This window comes from Panicum virgatum, chromosome 9K (genome assembly GCF_016808335.1).
Source record: "Panicum virgatum strain AP13 chromosome 9K, P.virgatum_v5, whole genome shotgun sequence".
In the NCBI taxonomy this organism is placed as follows: Eukaryota; Viridiplantae; Streptophyta; class Magnoliopsida; order Poales; family Poaceae; genus Panicum; species Panicum virgatum.
In genome coordinates, this window is record NC_053144.1 from 2,061,347 (window position 1) to 2,079,401 (window position 18,055).

The 18,055-nt window shown below is 45.5% G+C and overlaps 2 protein-coding genes across 3 annotated transcripts; one reads left to right on the forward strand and one right to left on the reverse strand.

Annotated features, from left to right (window-relative positions):
• Nucleotides 1–2,832: 2,832 nt before the first annotated feature.
• Nucleotides 2,833–10,462, forward strand: LOC120649231 (GDP-mannose transporter GONST1-like). Of its 2 annotated transcripts, XM_039925977.1 has the most exons (13): nt 2,833–2,976; nt 3,335–3,550; nt 3,632–3,691; nt 4,279–6,967; nt 7,054–7,258; nt 7,360–7,549; nt 7,696–7,835; nt 8,050–8,179; nt 8,323–8,421; nt 8,694–8,848; nt 9,273–9,389; nt 9,504–9,601; nt 9,692–10,462. In XM_039925977.1, the coding sequence occupies exons 5-13, from the start codon at nt 7,065–7,067 to the stop codon at nt 9,733–9,735; spliced, it is 1,167 nt and encodes a 388-aa protein (XP_039781911.1). In that variant the 5' UTR covers nt 2,833–2,976; nt 3,335–3,550; nt 3,632–3,691; nt 4,279–6,967; nt 7,054–7,064; the 3' UTR covers nt 9,736–10,462. The 2 variants fall into 2 exon arrangements, with proteins under 2 accessions (XP_039781911.1, XP_039781910.1); XM_039925976.1 differs by having other exon boundaries at nt 3,335–3,691.
• On the reverse strand, nt 10,312–11,087 carry LOC120649232. Its single transcript, XM_039925978.1, has one exon. The coding sequence runs from the start codon at nt 10,832–10,834 to the stop codon at nt 10,496–10,498; it is 339 nt and encodes a 112-aa protein (XP_039781912.1). The 5' UTR covers nt 10,835–11,087; the 3' UTR covers nt 10,312–10,495.
• Nucleotides 11,088–18,055: the final 6,968 nt, after the last annotated feature.

Consider the following 18,055-nt stretch of genomic DNA (forward strand, 5'->3'; position numbering starts at 1 on the left):
GTGGTGCCCCTCTAAACATTCCAGTATGGCCGAACGCAGTAGCTGGATCGTATCCTGTTTGTGATATTAGTAAATATGTAGCAAAACTTGATCTAGTTTTAAAGAGATATCTACGTTACCTGCAGTTGTGTAGCACTGAGACGTCGGCCGGTGCACGGTCGCCGGACACGGGAACGACGACGAGCCCTGGGACGACCCGTGGTTGTCTTCATACTGCACACGGCTTCCCAAGTTGTGCAGTACTGAACGCAACTGGTCACGCTGCCTCGACCATGCCTCTGTCTGCTCAAACTGGGTCATTGGGGATCCGGCACGTACCCTCGTCAGGTAAGTCGAGCAGTCCGTCTCCATCATGTTGCAAAGGCGAAACTGCATCCATTGAGTAAAGGAACAGTTAGTAACACATGAATTATCTTATATATATATATATATATATATATATATATATATATATATATATATATATATATATATATATATATATATATATATATATATATATATATGATCAAGAGACTCACCGCGCCAGCTAGTGTCTCCACGTGGTGCCGGGCATAGCTATCCTGAGGCCTCGCCTGGTGTGGCTGCGGGTGAGTATCAACATAAACCAGACGAGCCCGAGTCCGGGGTAAGTACCAAGTGAGGTAAGCCCTAAAGGAGCTGTCTGTGTGTGGTCCTGTTGAATGGACCAAGTGCTCGTCTGGCTGTTCCCATTGGTCTACCCACGGCTGCATCTTGGTGAGCCAATCATCAGAGCATGACAAGCCACTTCTTGACAACCTACAAAAGTGGACCACGAAGAATCGTTAGATTAGACACGAATGTATGAGCCAAGTTCATTCATAATTATCTGTGGTCCTGGCGACTTACACGCTCCAACGCGGCGGGCACCGGAAACTCCTGGCGCTGCCCAAACTGTCTCCTGACTCTCCAGGGGCAATATGCCTCAACCGCGATGTCGTAAACCAGGACGGCTGTAGTAAGCCACAGGCTCGCATTCGCGGAGCAGTGCGAAGACAGGCCTGCTAGTGCACGGGTAGCCACAGCCTCCGGGGCTGTGAGGCTCCCAGACAACGTCCTCGGGCGTCAGCATGTCGAGCTCCGAAACAAACTCAGGATATGAGCGTCTAACATGCGCATGCGCCCAGGACCTCTACAGTCCGAATAAGTAAAATTAAAAAGTGCGCTAATGCATCGTGTAACAATGAATAATAAAATTAGATTTGTTGCGAACGTACCTGACGCCAGATCCAGAGAGTTTCCATAATGGGCCTGTCGTCCTCCTCGTCACCATACATGGCCTCGTGGTAAGGCTCGTGGCTGACGATGGGTTGACCAACGGCTAACGTCTCGTACGACCAAAGTTGCAGCAGTAGTGGGCCCTGTGGTTTGGCCTCATATTCTTCCATCTCCATTACGGTTTGGTTTTCTGCTTCCATCTCGTCCACAATGCTATGTATCCTCTCTCCCTCATCAGCAAGGCCCTGTGGTCCGATGTTTTGGTTCTCTATCTTTTCTGACTCATCTTGCTCAACATAGTTGGTCTCTCTTCGAATACTCGGAGTTGCTTGATCTGCACCATGTTGGATTTCATTTTGTGTCTTCTCCCGGGTTTGAATAAGAATGGCTAGAGGCCACCCACGCTCTAGAGCTGCTTGTATGTACTTCTGCCAGTCATCAGTGCTGTGTATCACCATCAATTCCCATAAATCATTTTCTACCTCCCAATTAACAAAAGACTGGACGGTCATCACATGTGTCTCCGGATCAACACGGAACCCACGCTGCAGCCACTTATATATGGAACCAAAACTCCTCTCCAAAGGTTTATCTATGACGCTAGATGTGCACTTAAAGGCAGAAAGGTCTACTCTATTTGGCCCATACAAAACATTGTAGTCACCAAAAAATACTTGAAACTAAATCTTGCTCGACATATCTGTATATCACAGAATACTTATCGAGTTATATTCTTTACTCCATTACCTTATTCAATAATCCGTAAAAACTAAGTATGGATTTCAACTACAACATATAAGTATTCATAACTACGTGATGACACTCAAATTCTATACTGCATATGCGAAATTCTATTCTAAGTCGTAATTAATTTATAAACACATCTCTAATAGTACTTCAATTGTAATAATAAATGCGTAGTACTAATTTTCTAAACTAATTTACTACTACGTAACTAAAGTATCATTAAACTCCTACTTAAATAGTTCTACTATAGCACTAATTAAATTAAATTACTCTACAATACCAATGGAAAAATACATAAGCTAAATGTACTTACCTTCAGATCACAAGTGCGCAATCCGACAGGACTTCGCCGCTTCCCTTCTCCTCACCTCTCTCTTTTTTCAAAATTTTTGGTGGAATTTTTGGACTCAAATGAGAAGAAAATAGGGTCAATGGCTTATATAGGGGGGCAGGAGCCGGTCGCCCGATGAGGGTGCGACAGGCCCCCCGTGTCCCCCGTGGGTGGGGCCCCCAGTTGCCCGAGGGGGGGCGACATGCCCCCCTTGCCCCCGGTCAGAGACCTATTTGCAAATTAGAAGAAAAATAATTACAAACAGGTCCTGTCGTCCTTGGGTGGACGACCGGGTATATTTTCGAAATTTTTCGAAACGGACATATATTTTTGAATTTTTTATTTTTTTAATATAAAAAAGAAAAAATCGCACCAGAACGGCCCGGAATGAAGCCCAATCCGGGCGGGTTGGGACGGCCCGGAATGAAATCAGGTTTGGCCCGGAATCGCTGTTCGGTTGGCCTGGCCCGGAATCAAACATGGGCCGGATCAGCCTCCCATTCCACGGCCCGGAAGAAAGCCGGACCTCCTCCCTCCCGGAACGAAACCAGGCGAGAGGCGTCGCGAGTCTCCGACGCGAAACTGGAGGCGGCGGCGTGCGAGGCGCGGCGCGAAGCGACGCGCAGCGGCGCGGCACGCTCTCCGCCGTCTTCTCGCCGGTAACGCATCGGCCTCATCTTCCTTGCCCTTTTCTTTCTCCAGTGCTAGGGTTCTTGCCTTCTTGCTAGATCCGTCGCTAGGCCCGCCAGTCCGGGCTTGCGGCTGCCTTGGCGTTGCCTTTCCCCGTTGCTTTCTTGCATTGCTAGCTCCTGAGATCCAGGCCCGTATGGTTTATCTTATCTCCCCCTTGTCGTCACATTGGTTCATAGCTTTACTGCTGCTGGCAGCTGCAGTTGTTCGTTTTCTTATAGTGCTGTAATAGATAGTGGTTTTGGTATTATTACTCATTGCAAGAATGATATGTCACAATACCATTCTCATGGCGCTCCTAACTTTTTCGTGTCTCTGAATGAGAAGAATTGGTTCAGTTCCCTTGCTCCTCATTCTATCCAAGAAATTAAAATCAAAGGAGCTACCACCAGGCTACGCGAGAATCATTACGGCTCTTCCTCGACAAAGGAACACAATTGCCTGTGAAGAAGAACTTTGCTGGATCCATTGTCGCCAAGCTGCGGTCACATGTTGCCTGTGAGCTAGACTCTGCTCTTTCATGGAAAGCTGAGTATCAGCAAGGTACCTCGCCGTTCACAGTAGGCGCGAGTGATGAAACCAGCTCTGATTTTGAGCTCCTAATACCTTCCCTGCTACCTCCAGCTCACGTACATGATGATGCAGATTATATATCACGCTGCTAATTTTGTTTAGCACTTAAAGGTTAGTGTTTATCTTCCTCTGCCTATATTCTTATTATCTTATTATATAGCATTAGTAGTCTGCCAATAGGTAGTTCTGAATTTTATTAGCCGAGATGTATCCTGCAAATTGCTGTCTTCTTTGGATGAATGTTTCTTGTGATGCATCACTAGAAATCATGTATCCTGCGAATAGCTTCAACATCACTAGAGATTTTGCTGCTGCTACTTGTGCTAGATAGTTGGCCTGTCTTTTGTTTGATTCAAGTTGCTGCTCCGATGAGTGAACGACTGTGCAAAGCCATGATTGCCTCTAGAAGCAAAAAAAAAATCCAAGATATGATATGTCATTGCTCTTGTCAACCGGTCCTTGATGATATGAACTGTAGCATCTAGGTTAGTTCTCATCTTTGTCAAACTTCTGCTAGTAGCATTCTGCAAGGCTGAACATTATGTTTTTTTTTCAGTTCCAGTTGCCTCATTATCTACTAATCCTCTAGAGCCAAAAACCTGTAGGTGTGGTTTGACAAATATCTATCTATTTTCAAGAAAACCTTGGAGGGCGCTTTGTTTGAATGTATGATAAATGAAGATGATTTATTTCTGCAGGCATGAATACATGTTATATGTGATAAATTTTGTTAAATTGGATGTAATTTGTGCTTCTGCTGGACGGGACCAGGAGAAGCTCAATGGTTCTCTTTCGCTTCCTGGACGTGTGAACTGGTGTCTTTAGCTTCCTGGAAAAAAATGCAATATTAACTTAATTATGAGATGAGTACTTGTAACTTATACATGAGAGCTATCGGTTTAAATTGTATTTTTGCACGTTGGAAAGTCTTATGCAGTGGTATAAGAACTTGTAACTTAAACTTGAATGGTGCCTAATTTAAGTTTGTGTATCTATGCATGTTCTTGGTCTAAGTGTTGTCTTGAATCCATGCCTGCTGAACAAGATCAGCTGCCGCACGGAACCATTCCTGCTGGAATTAAACCGGGACCAGGATCAAATGGCACCGCACGGAACCACTCAAACCAGGTCCGGAACCATTCTTGCTCCGGAACCATTCCCTAGCTGCCGAACGAGGCCTTAGGGCTCTCAGCCCGGACCGGCCCGAATACCGACCATTTATTTCTGTTCATTTTTCATTGAAACGGCCGGTTCCTCCAAAGGCCAAACCTTGAAAAAAGACAGTCACAAACGGGCAAATTTATCTTAGATTTCTTTAGTTCAGTGTTGGCCTCAGGACACCATAAATTCCTTTTTTTATAGGGCACTAGAGTATAGGTAAAACAAAACATCATTATTATACACCTAGCTTGGCACCGAATCCTGATATTTTCAAACAATATAATCTCCTATCCAAACATTTCTTTTCGTTTTTCACTAAATAATTACATAGCTAAAGGTAGTCCTTTCCCCTCATCTAGTGTTCCCCAGAGCCCAGACTCATCGCTTTTGTAGTCTTGGAGGCAAACTTGCCTTATGCTTTCTATGATTGTTTTTTTTATGTTTCAAGCATCAATTTAAAAACTCGAGATATCAAAACAAATGATTTCAGCTGATTACATTGGAGATGTTTTTGTAATCATAAGATATTAACATATTTTATAAGAGCAAATTGCACTGGATATTTTATAAGATCTTTAAAGTCAACAACATAATTTCAAAAAAACAAACAATGTAATTGCAAATATATGAATATTTGGATAAGGCCATTCCCAATCCAAAACACTATCAGTAGTTTCTATACTTGTCATGTCATATAGACAGTACTCATAAAAACTATATCTCCAATGGATGATTTCTTCAAAATAAACTGTTATCCAATTATACCTCTTCTACCTCTTTTCTCTCTCCAATTCTCTCTTTTTTTTTGTCCTGGTTTTTTAGTAGACATGGTTTCTTGTATGAGCGGTTTCTTCGTATTTTTTCTTGAGTAAATTGTTCCGAATTTTTGGTTGGGTTCCTAAACTCTCAAATCGTGCATCTGGGTCCCTAAACTCTGTTAAGTGTTTCAGCTGAGGTCCCAAACACGCCACACAAGCGTCTGAAGCTGACGTGGCGCCACAGTGGCAAACATTTGCAAATACACCCGTGCATGTTTTTATCTTCTCCCGTTTGCAAATACACTCCTTTTCTCCCTCTCCAATCTCTCTCTCTCAGTTTTTTCATTCGCTCCTCTCTCTCTCTTCCGCCCGACCGGTCCTCGGCCCCGACACCGCCGCGCGCGACGAGCGGCAGCCAGCAGCTGAACCCCGCGGCCTCGGCCCTCAGAAGGCCCCAAGTCCTCGCCGAACCTCGAGAAGCCCCCGCCGGTCTCGAGCCCCCCGCGCACGCCGCTGCCATGTCGGCGTCGTTGCCGCCACCTTGGGCTTGGGCGTGGTCGGCGGTCACGTCGGAGGGAGACCCGGATCCGGAGTCTCCGCGCTAGGAGCAGACCTCTCCTCCCCTTGGTCACACGCGCTGCTCGCGGAGCTCGCCTGGGCGGCAGCTGAGCTCACCGCGTCGGCGGATCTCGGCCTGCAGCTGTGCCTCCATCGTCCACACCCCCACAGCTCCTTTCCCCTTCGTCCACCGCGCCGAGCTGCCAAGCATGCTGAGGATTGGGATGTACGGGTTGGTACTGCATGAGGATGAAGCGCCATTCACAGGCAAGCGGGGATGGCGGAGGAATCACGGCGATGAGCAGCGGATCTGCGACTGCCCAATCGAAAGATCCTATGAGCTGCCAACGCACGAACTCTCACATGCCTGTGCACTTCTTCTTGCGTTTCCAGTTTGCAGCAATCACACGGATCAAAGCAAGAAGCGTGTTGCCCAATCGAGTTTGGCATCGAAAGGAATCATGCTCAATGCAGAGCTCCCGCACGACGGGCGCCACGCAACCCTTTTGGCCGCCTTCGCCCGGTGACCTGAGTCTGACTCCAACAATCCTCTCCGCACCTTCCCGCCACGCCTCGTTTCCATTTGACCGTCGCCCTCCGCCTCGTCCCTCCCGCCGGGCGACCTCCCTTCCACCGCACGCTGGCTCCCTTCCTCCGCGCCCCGAGGCCGCGGCCGCGTTGACCCCCGCGCCTCCTCCTCCTCCACCACCACCACCATCGTCACCTCTCTCTCTGCCCCTTTACGTCCTCCCCAAGCCCCTTCATGCCGTCGAAAGGCATCTCCTCCCCCCCATTTAGCGTCCACCGTCCACCGTCTCCCTTTCCCCACCGCCTCTCTCTCTACCTCTCTTCCTCCTCTCCGTCCACCGCCCGTCGGCCTTCTTCCTCTGCGCCGGCGATCACCTTACAGGTACCACCAGCTCGTTCGATTCGTTTGATCATGCGCCGACAGACTTGTGCGTTCAGGTTTCTTGATGGGATGGGATCAATTTGCAGGTGCAGTTTCCATGTCAGTGGAGTTCAGGTCCGAGTGCGATGACATCGAGGAGGCCAAGTCCCCCAGCAACACGAGCGTTGCCGCCGTCGCCGTCAAGAACGCCGACGCCTCGGTCTACAAGATCATCCACGGCTACCTGAAGCAGAAGAACAACTCCATCATCAGAGTCGCCGCCAATGTCGCCAGGAAAGCGGCTTCCAACAAGTACACTGACAATTTTAACGCACCGCTCTATTTATCTGCGCTGCATCCATGGGGGAGAAGGAAATGAGAAACCGATCGTTTGCTTTGCGTGCCGTGTCCAGGTTATCGAGGAAGACCTCTGATGTTTTCGACACCTTAATTCAGCAGCAGCAGAGCAAGTGGGGAAACAAGACCGGGCCGTTGCTTTCCGGGATTTGTTACTGCATTGCTTCCTGCAGCATGATATTGCTCAACAAGGTGGTTCTCTCCAGCTACAATTTCGACGCTGGCATATCACTGATGCTATATCAGGTAATTCAGTTCAATTTATTTGCACCTCTTGTTCCCATACTTTTCTAGAGTAATTATATCACGATTGTACCGTGGCGCTTGCTCATGTGTGTGATTAGTGTTAAATCGTTATTATTGAGCTGATCAGGCATCCTTTTATGGTTCAGAACTTTGTATGTGTGGTCATTCTTCTGATACTCGAGCTCTTCCGTGTTATTACAACGGAAGAACTCACATGGAAGTTGATAAAAGTTTGGATTCCGGTGAACCTTATTTTCATCGGGATGCTTGTAACTGGAATGTACAGGTATTTCCTGCTTCACACTGCATATACATGATGATCAGTTTATCACCTCTAGCATTAAATCATATATCATGGTAAATTAAATGTGACTGTATTCCGTCTTTGTTCCCATTTCAAGTTGTAGTAGTCTGAACTCTGAAGTACAAACTTTATCGGTATGGTAGTCTTTGAGTCTATGGATTAACTTTCTTTTCTCATTGTTTCTGTCACTCTTCAGTTTGAAGTACATAAATGTTGCGATGGTGACAATATTAAAGAACATGACAAACATTATAACAGCTGTAGGGGAGCTATATATTTTCAGGAAAGGTCACAATAAGAAGGTTTGGGCTGCACTATATCTGATGGTAGGTCCATTCCTGTTTGGCACGCCCCTTGTTTTACTTCTATATTACTAAACAATGACTTGATTATTGAGCTGAATTAAGAATTTACCTCAAGAATAGCATGACTTGTTTTACCTGAGCAGTTTATGTCTCTATTTTTGCAGATTGTATCTGCTGTATGCGGGGGCATTACAGATCTCTCTTTCCATCTAATTGGTTATACGTGGCAAATTCTGAATTGCTTTCTAACAGCAGGCTACTCGGTTAGTTCATTTGTGCTATAATAGTTTTACACAGTTATAGACTACTGCAAGTCTCTTCACAGTCTATAAATGGACTGCTGCGTAGAGGCTGCTGTTGGGCATTTGAATCATTGGCATTTAAATGTATCAATTCATATCGTAGTGCACTTACAAGACATAGGCAACACCAGTTGTGTTAAACTTCATTCAATCGTATTGGATCTTCTTATGAGATCAATCTTATTAGTTCTGCTGCATCCCCAGCACATCTAATGTATGATCCTTCTTAACAGCTCACACTAAGGCGCTTGATGGATACAGCTAAACAATCAACAAAATCTGGCTCCCTCAATGAAGTTTCTATGGTGTTACTCAACAACATGCTATCAATTCCATTCGCAATCATTTTGGTTGTAATCTTTGACGAATGGGAATATGTTTGTCAAGCGTAAGAACTTCATCTTGCTTAAAAATAGAATTTCATGGTGTGGACTAAGTACTTGGTCTGAGTAGTTTGTTACCGTGTTTTTCTATTCAGGCCTGAATATTTAAAGTAGTTAACTCGATCAATTTGACCACCGACATGTTGTGCATTATCTTTTATCTGTTTATGCAAGTTATGTAATCAAGTATATTAAAACTTCATGTCATCTTACTCCACTTCAAATTAACTTGTTTCCATAGAAAAGCATTCTGACCTTGCTCACAAAAGAAGCTTTAATCTCTGTGATCAACTTAAATAATAAGTCAGATGAGGTGCATAAGGAAAACCAACATTTTTTTTATCATCACAATTGTTTTTTTCTAGGGTAGAACTATCAATGTGCATGCTTCAGTTTTCCATTCATACATGGCTTTCATTTGTTTTGCAGTGAAGTTATCAGAGAGCCTATGTTCTGGGTTGTTGCAACAGCTAGTGGTTTGCTAGGTCTAGCAATCAGCTTCTCTTCGGTGTGGTTTTTGCATCAAACTGGTCCAACAACATACAGGTGGGACAATAGTACTAACCTAATCGTGTCCACTGAAAATGTTTACATGAAAGGAAGAAATATGCACTCCTCTGACAACAGCAAAGTCCTTATCACGTTTGTTCTCTTTTTCAGTCTTGTTGGATCTCTAAACAAGATACCTATCTCGGTTGCTGGTATCTTGCTGTTCAATGCCCCTGTAAGCGTCGAGAATTTCTGTAGCATAGTTTTTGGTAAGAATTTATTTCATCTGTGCTGTTTTTCTGATGTCCTTTTACCATGTTATATCCTAACGATGACACATTTCTGCATGTTCTCACCAGGTCTTTTTGCTGGGATATTCTTTGCGAAGGCAAAAATGTCCTAAAGCTGTTCTATCCAAGTGTGGTTGTAACATGAAAATGTCCTGCGGCAGCTCTGCCTATCAACTGTACATAGATATGAAAGAGTCCATTTTGTCACGAATGCCGCCCCGTCGTGAATTTTACATTCTTTCTCTCCATGCACAGGGTACGGGTACAGCATATGTGTGTATGCCCTCACTCAGTTTTGTACTACCATAACTATGTCAAGGCAGAAAGAAATCTGCATGACTAAACAGCAACTGAAACTGTTTCAAACTCTCTGATCAAGAAATTGAGCAGAATGTTTACACAGAATAAAAGAAAAAAATTATGGTTCTGGCTTGGTTGTCCCCCAATCATTCTTCAGACATTCATGGCACAAACATCATCAATCTTTATACAAGAGTTTGCAGAGCTTCATACAATTTTTGGACTCGTTATGTTGGGTTACTGGATCTATTCTGTTTCCCTGATGTATTGTATTCAATAATCACAAGCCACTACTTTCTCCTACGAGCAAGATCAGAGGCATATCGAACATGATCTGGTAGGTAATTTGACAATTTCAATAATCCATATGTCATACTCGATCAGTTGAATAAAAAGAACAAGAAATGCTGCTGCTGCGTGAAGTATCAAGTAGTATATCACATTATGACATAGAAAAAGGAATCACTTGAGTTTTGAAAGGGGGATCGGAGCCACCTCACACCACACGTATATATGCGCAATCAATTTTTCCAAAGCAAATCGATCCAGCTTCGAGTTTGAGAAATCACTCGATCAGCCTTTCCTGTCGAAGAGGCCGCCGATGTTGAACCCCAAACCGCTGACGCCGTCGTCGCTGGCGGCAGCTTTCTTGCCGCCGGCCGTGGTGCCGCCCCGGGGCGGCGCGCCGTCGACCTTGTTGAGGAGCGGGTCCGTCTCCACGAGCTGGTCCTTCTTGAAGATGGCGCCGAAGATGAAGTCGACGAGGCTCTTCTCCTCCTTGGCCGGCGCGGGGCTGCCCCTCGTGGCGGCCGGCACGGCCAGCACGGACCGCCGCGCCCGGCTCCTGCCCGCGGCCGAAGACGACGCCGGCGCGACGGGCGCCACGGTGCTGCCAAAGCCCACCGACGCCATGGTAGCTAGCTAGCTAGGCAGCTGGAGCTTCTCGCAGCCACGATCTGGTCCTGGTGGAAAGAAATGCAGGATGCGCCGCAGCTCTGATGGCCTCTCCGATTTCGTGAGGCGGCGAGTGGCCAGTGGGTATATAAGCGGGGGTTGGTGATTGGGTGGTGGTTGCGACGGGGAGGGCGAGGCGGCCACAAGCGGCTTATCCGCATGGAGCTAGTCAGCTAGCGCATGGCCACCACCGGCCGGTGGCGGTGGGGTGGAGAAGTGCCGGCGTGCCGCTGCCGCGCGCGCAACAGGCGGCCGTGAGGCGGAGCCGATCGGGCCGTGAAAATACTACTACTAGTAGTAGAGGTGGATGTGGTTGGGCCACAAGGGCGCCCGTGCTACGCGTTTTTTTTATTTTTATATTTTTTAAAAAAGTTTTTTTACAGAAATATATTTTCGGTTTCATATTTTACAGTTTTGTACCCCTACCGCCCGGCAGGGGAGCGACAGGGACCTACATATAAATAAATATAAATTATTTTTGCGCGGAGGCTCCTGGTGGGAGCCTGTCGCCCCCCTGCCGGGCGGCAGACACCTGCCGCCCGGTGGAGGCGCGGCAGCTAGCCTGCCTCCCAGCAGGGGGGCGGCAGGCTCCACCCAAAATATAAAAGCTGACCAACCATTTGGGGCTGACTAATTTGATACAATGAACGAAATTTAAATTGAACATTAAACAAGATACCACATAAGATATTACATTGAAGGTTTCATTCATTACAACCAAATTCTATAGAAGTACGCACCGCCAACTAATTAAACAAGACATTTAGACATACTACATACACAATATATTTAGTTTCGTACAAACAAATACATTGAAAGGTGTGTCGTGCACAACTACATGCGGCGAATTCTTGTAGGTGGAACCGACCCATCCGTTGGATTCCCGGAAGGTCCAGCCTCGGTAGCAGCAGTGGGTACTGAAAGCTGTGGGCACTTTTTGTAAGTGTGACCGTCCGCTCCACACAAGTTGCAACATTTTTTCTTTATTCCAGCCTCGGACTCGTCCATTCCGTTCCGGATACGACGTGTCTGCCGTCGGCCTATGCCCCTCTTCGTAGCTAGATCAGAGATGAGCATTGGATGGGGATTTTTTGAGTGAATGGGCCTAGAATACCGATGCTGTATATCTCATGACACCAAGTCTGTGTTGCGGCTTCTTTTGTGAAATATTGAGAAACATATGACGCAGCATCTAACCCAGATACAGAACAAGCCGCGATGATATGGGAGCATGGTAAGTGATGCACCTTTGTCTTCTGGCATCGACAGAACACCCTCCCGTCCATGGTTATCAAGACTTCTTTAATTACCCTTTGTCTGCGGACACCCTGTCCGGTCCTGTCCCTGCATGATACCTCAAATCTTTGCTCCATTGTACCCATCGATATGACTGAGTGAAATCGAGTCTTTTCAATTGTTTCCTTCATGTATTCATTGACCCTTCTGCAAAAATGCACTCCTGGATCATGAAGTAAGGAAGCGGCTGATGCGTACCGTTCTCTAAAATACCTTATGCATCCATACATGATGAACTCAACAATGCCAACAAGAGGAAATTCATGAACACGACGCATTACCATATTGTAACACTCAGCATGGTTGGTCGTCTCGATTCCGTAACGCCTCCCATCTGTGTCATACAGAAGTGACCACTTCTCTTTAGGCGCACCATCAATCTACTGTGAAAATGGCTTAGCATGTCCAATTACTGAATCTGTAGAACGTCTCCTGCTGGATGATGAGGCCTGGCTCTTAAGCAATTCGGCGCTCATATCATCAATTATACCCCACAAAGCATCGAACTTCCTCTTCTGATTCTGAGCGCACAATCGCTTGAACAAATTCATCAGATCCTTGTTCTTGAACCGCTCATAAAAATTAGCAGCCATATGCCTCACACACCACCTACTAACAACATCTGGCCATATAGAAGGTGAAAATGGACTACCTTCTTATAGCTGCCTTATAACTGCAAGGAGACCTGCATGTCTATCACTGATAAGACAAACATTAGGCCTTCGAACAACAACGTAATTCTTCAGACGTTCAAGAAACCAGTACCAGCTTTCTGTATTCTCATTCTCAACAAAAGCAAAGGCGATGGGAACTATCTGCTTGTTGCAATCAATTCCGATTGCCGTCAATATTGTTCCCTTATATTTCCCTATCAGGAAAGTGCCGTCAATACACAGAACAAGAAGGCAGTAAATGAATGCCCTCACACATGCTCCAATGCAGAAGAAAGCTCGCAGCAGAATGCTTGGCCCCCTGACAAGCTCGGTACACTGTATGTATCAAAAGCACTTTCAGGATTTCTGTGCACAATTACTTCAACCATACGAGGTAGGTTGTCATATGATGCTTCATAAGTGCCAAACCTCATCTCAAATACTTTTTGTTTAGCCCGCCAAGCATTTGCATAGCTGATCACGTACTGGAAATTCTGTTCAATGTCCCTAATTATCAATTCTGGTTCTGGAGCTTGCACGTTCTCTTCTTCTTTATCATCTTCTATCTCTTCATTCCAGTTAGATGTTGTGTGTGTTGACCCTTCACCTAAATCACCGGTGTTCTGGTGAATCTGAATTACCATTGCGAGAGGCCACCCACTTTCAAGAGCTGCGTGCATGTAATGTTGCCATTCTTCCGTACTACTTATAGGCGTCAACTCCCAGAAATCCCTATTAGTTTCCCAGGAAGTCAAGGTATGAACAGTAACCAAATGAGTCTTTGGATTCACATTGAACTTCCTATGAAGACATTTCCGTATGGACTCAAAACTCCTCTCTAGGGGTTTATCTAGACTGCACTGCTTTCTTTCCAATGCTGATAGATTTACTCCATAGGAATCATGAGTAATTCTATAGAAGTCACCGTAATGAACTTGAAACGCCACCTTACTCGACATATCTGGTCATCCAAAGACTTTATTTTAATTAATCAAATATCTAGAAACATGGTATGACTTCAATTATAACCACTAATCTGAACCCTAAGTGCTTGCAATAATAAAAATACTAATCATAGAATTAAATATATAAAAAAATTTCAATAAGAAAGTTGAGAAATATTGGTTACCTGCGGTTCGGATCCAAAATCCGACAGGGCTTCGCCGGTGGAATTACCTCTCTCACCCCTCCTCTTTCTGGATCTCGTGGGCAGAAAATGAGGGTGCGAGGAAAAGGACCTAGCTTTTATATTTTGGGGGGGGGGGGCTGCCGCCCCCCTGCCGGGAGGCAGGCTGCTTGCCGCCCGGCAGGGGGGCGGCAGGCTCCCACCAGAGACCTCCGCGTAAAAATAATTTATATTTATTTACATGTAGGTCCCTGCCACCCCCTACCGGGCGATAGGAGTACAAAACTGTAAAATATGAAACCGAAAATATATTTCTATAAAAAAATATTTTTAAAAAATATAAAAATAAAAAAGCCGCCCCGTGCTGCCGCTGCCGCCGCGGGCCACGTAGGGCCACCAGGCTTCATTTGCTGATGCCTTCTCGTCTCGTCTTCAGCTTGGTGCCTCGGTGGGGGGAAAAAAAACTTGGCGAGTGCGACGCACGTGTTTCGGGGGAGACTCGCCTTGTTCGGCTTGAGCGCAACACATTTAAAGATTTTCACTTCTTTTAACCGCATTATTCCATCATTTTCTATGTGGAACTTGGCAATTGGCATCCCATTGAAAAGAAAAAGGAGAGTAAACTAGGTAGTTTATTATGGCCACTTTAGCTTTGAGTATAACTTCTTTAAATACTCCCTTCTAGTTATAACTGTCCTCATATTTTAGGCAACTCTTATTTGTGTAGTTGAAATAGTGTGCAATATGGGTGAAACCTGAGATGAGGGTCACCGGGGTCTTCATTTCTTTGCAACAGGTTCAGTAACATAAAAAATAGTGATGAATACTTGAATAGTGAATTTGTATAGAATTGACGGACTTCCATCAGGGTCGGCTGACCCGTGGTAAGCCACTGTAATTAATACAACACTATAAGGATTTGCGATTCAGCCTGTTGCCTTGTTCTTAGTGGTAGGACTGTTAGGTTCAATAACATTATTTACAGAGGATCCTTAATACCACAATCATATGTACATGAATTCTTGTTGACGTTTTCCGCGTATATGAACGTATAGGAGGCCACCAAAATTGCTACAAACGTCATCTAGGCGTGCAAGTAGTGTCGTTTTCAATTTGTTTTTTTTTTCCTAACGCCCACCAAAGTAACACATGAACTTGCTCGGTGTTGTTTTAACGCTCCGCTCTTCTTTTTAACAATGTTTTGCCTTTATATACTTCATTATGCGACACTTGTATATCCCATTAAAAAAAAGGAAAGAATAATTTATAAGACCATATGGATACGTGCTCTTAACCAAAAAGTGGTTGCCGTGCACAAGGACATCGTTTGGATGGTAGCTGAGATCGCTCCAGCCTTCCACGCTCACACGCAATTCATTTTTACGCCCACGCGGGGGCTAACTGTTCACAGCAGATAGGCAACATCTAAATGTAAGAACATTAGAGCAAGATCAATGTATATGGACCAATTGGTCTATATAAATGAGTCCCATAGCAGTGGTCTATAGTTAAGTTGCAACTCACAATATATCTAGACTAGTTGTCCATAAAACTAGATCCCACAGCTAAATAAAAAGTCTCACGCCCTGAACTTCCCCCTCTCATATGTGTCAGAGGTACAGTGTAAATGTTATTATTAATTATTTTATGGGCTGCCCATAGCACTATGGGTGACTTTTAGCTATAGATGACTTATGAACCACCTCCAGTGTACCAGCTATCTGATAGTGAATATTTAATCTCTTATGGACTAGTTTTGACATCATTGTGGTTGCCCTTATTATCTTTTGGCATCTAACTTTAAATAATTGTTTTTCAAAATATTTAGTTTGCTTCGAAAGGGCACGTAAGCTAACGGTTAAAAGAGCCTTCGTAGCACTTTAGAATAGGTTCAACTTTTTGTGAGAGCGAATATTTTAGTATTTAACGACATTGTGCTTTCAATGGTAGGCGTCATTCCCCTCAACAGCAAGGCGTCTGGAGTGACTTCGTCAATTTCGAGGATTTGCAGTTATTTCCATCGACAGCGAGACGTCTATGGTGACTTACGTCAACAAGGCGTCTGGGTGACTTCATCGATTTTAAGGATCTGCTGTTGTTTCCGTCGACAGCGAGGCAATTGTGGTGACTTGTCAATCTCGAAGATCTAGCACTCAGTCTTCGAAGACGCTCGTAAAGATAGTATTTGCGTACGTGTATTTATAGAGGTAAGTGTGCGTGACTCGTGAGTGTCTGAGTACTGAGTTGTACTATGTAATTAAAAAATATGTAATATACTATTCATCACGATTATGTTTTTAGATCCGTAGCTGTTGTCAAATACTCCATCCGTTCTAAAATGTAGGTCGTTTTGACATTTCTATATTTCTATATTTTGCTATATACTTAGACATATGTTATATCTAGATGCATAACAAATATTATGAATCTAAAAAAATCAAAACCATCTACATTTTGAAACGGAGGGAGCAGTCAAGAACAATTATTTTGAACAAGTATTGCTACAACAGAGTCGCAATGTCTACAACGGATACGTTTCATTAATCATCATGAATTATATTCGCCGAATCGCATTCTACCTCTTTGATTAATCACAAATCTTGACTCATATCATATCAAATTCCACAAAGAAAAAAGTGTTCATCATCTCAACCATACAGCCCCAAAGAAGAGAGTGGAGGCACTTATCATGATCCATGCCAAATGCACATGGTGAGCCTGCCGATTTATAGGAAGCCAGCCACCGCTAGAGCGCCGCCCCTCTGACAGACGCAGCCCCCCAAGGACAGCAAGCCGAAAAAGAAGGGAGCAGGAGGACGCCACGCCGGGCGCGAAAAAGCCCTCTCCAAAACCACGCCGCAGCATTCCCGCAAACACCTCGCCGGCGGTGGCGGAGACCCCCCCCCATGGTCGGGTCCGACGTCTCTCCCGGTAGCCCCGGCGCGGTTCCGGGGTCCCCTGAGCATTCAAGGAAGCGCAAGAGCGTCTCTGCTGCCGCGGAGGAGGACGCGGCAGCGGCGGCGGCGTCGGCGTCGACGAGGCGGGCGACGCGGAGCTCGGCGTCGGCGCTGGTGGACGTAGACGGCGCGATGGCGTGGGCCCGGCGGGCGGCCACGGGGGCACTGTGGGCGGTGCGCGGGCGGAACCGCGGCATCGTCGACGACGATGGGCGGCTGGCGGTGATCCTGGCGCTGCGCCACTCGCGCACCGAGGAGGTCGACCCCGACGAACCCGGCACTCCGTACTCGAAGGTGAGGGTGAGCGTGAGCGTTCTCTCCTTTCCAGGCTGCGCCGCTTTTTTCTTTTCTTTCACTAGTTCGAGTTCTTGGGATTTGCTTAGACGAGGATCGCCTGTCGATGAATCGGTTTCGGGGCGCTTATGCCCCCTTTCCTTCTTCCATGGAAAGATTGGTGGTGGTTTTAAGCTTGCCGTAGTTCCGCCCAAGAAAAGTTTCGCGGCCCATAGGATGGGGAATTTCGCCTCAAAATGCTAAATGGGGCTGCCTCTATTCAACAGGGGTTTCTAAATTTGCTTTAACTTCAGCAATAACTCTCGATTCTAACTTGTAATGAAGGGCTCCCTAGACACCCTTAGGAATGGAGGGTGAAGGAGGGGATTTGGAGGCCTCCAAAATAGAGAGCATAACAAAGGGTGTGCCGGAGTGCATCTTTTTTGTTTGATACTTTAAACTTATGATAGTAGGCTGCTGTTTAGAGGGTCTGCTGGAGTTGCTCTAACTCTCACTTAGCCACTTGCCACCACTCATGCTCCTGTACTGTTAGTTCACGGAATTATCAGTTGTCTCTATATGTTCCTGAAATCGTTTCTTCACTGTGAGATCTGTGGGTGTTTGGATGGAAATTGGTTCATCTGCATCTTTCACTTCTCATGTCAGATTTATGTCCGAATAGGATAAGACACGGCATTGTTTGCTGGACCAAGATTCGTGTTGGTTCTGTTAATGTTTGATCTGATTGATGCTACTTCTTGGACATGCTTATGATGATCGAATGGAGTGTGCTGCTATTAACATTCCATGATCCATGTTATTACATGTAATCTTCTTAGTCATGCTTCTCATGTCATGATTGTGTTACAGTCAT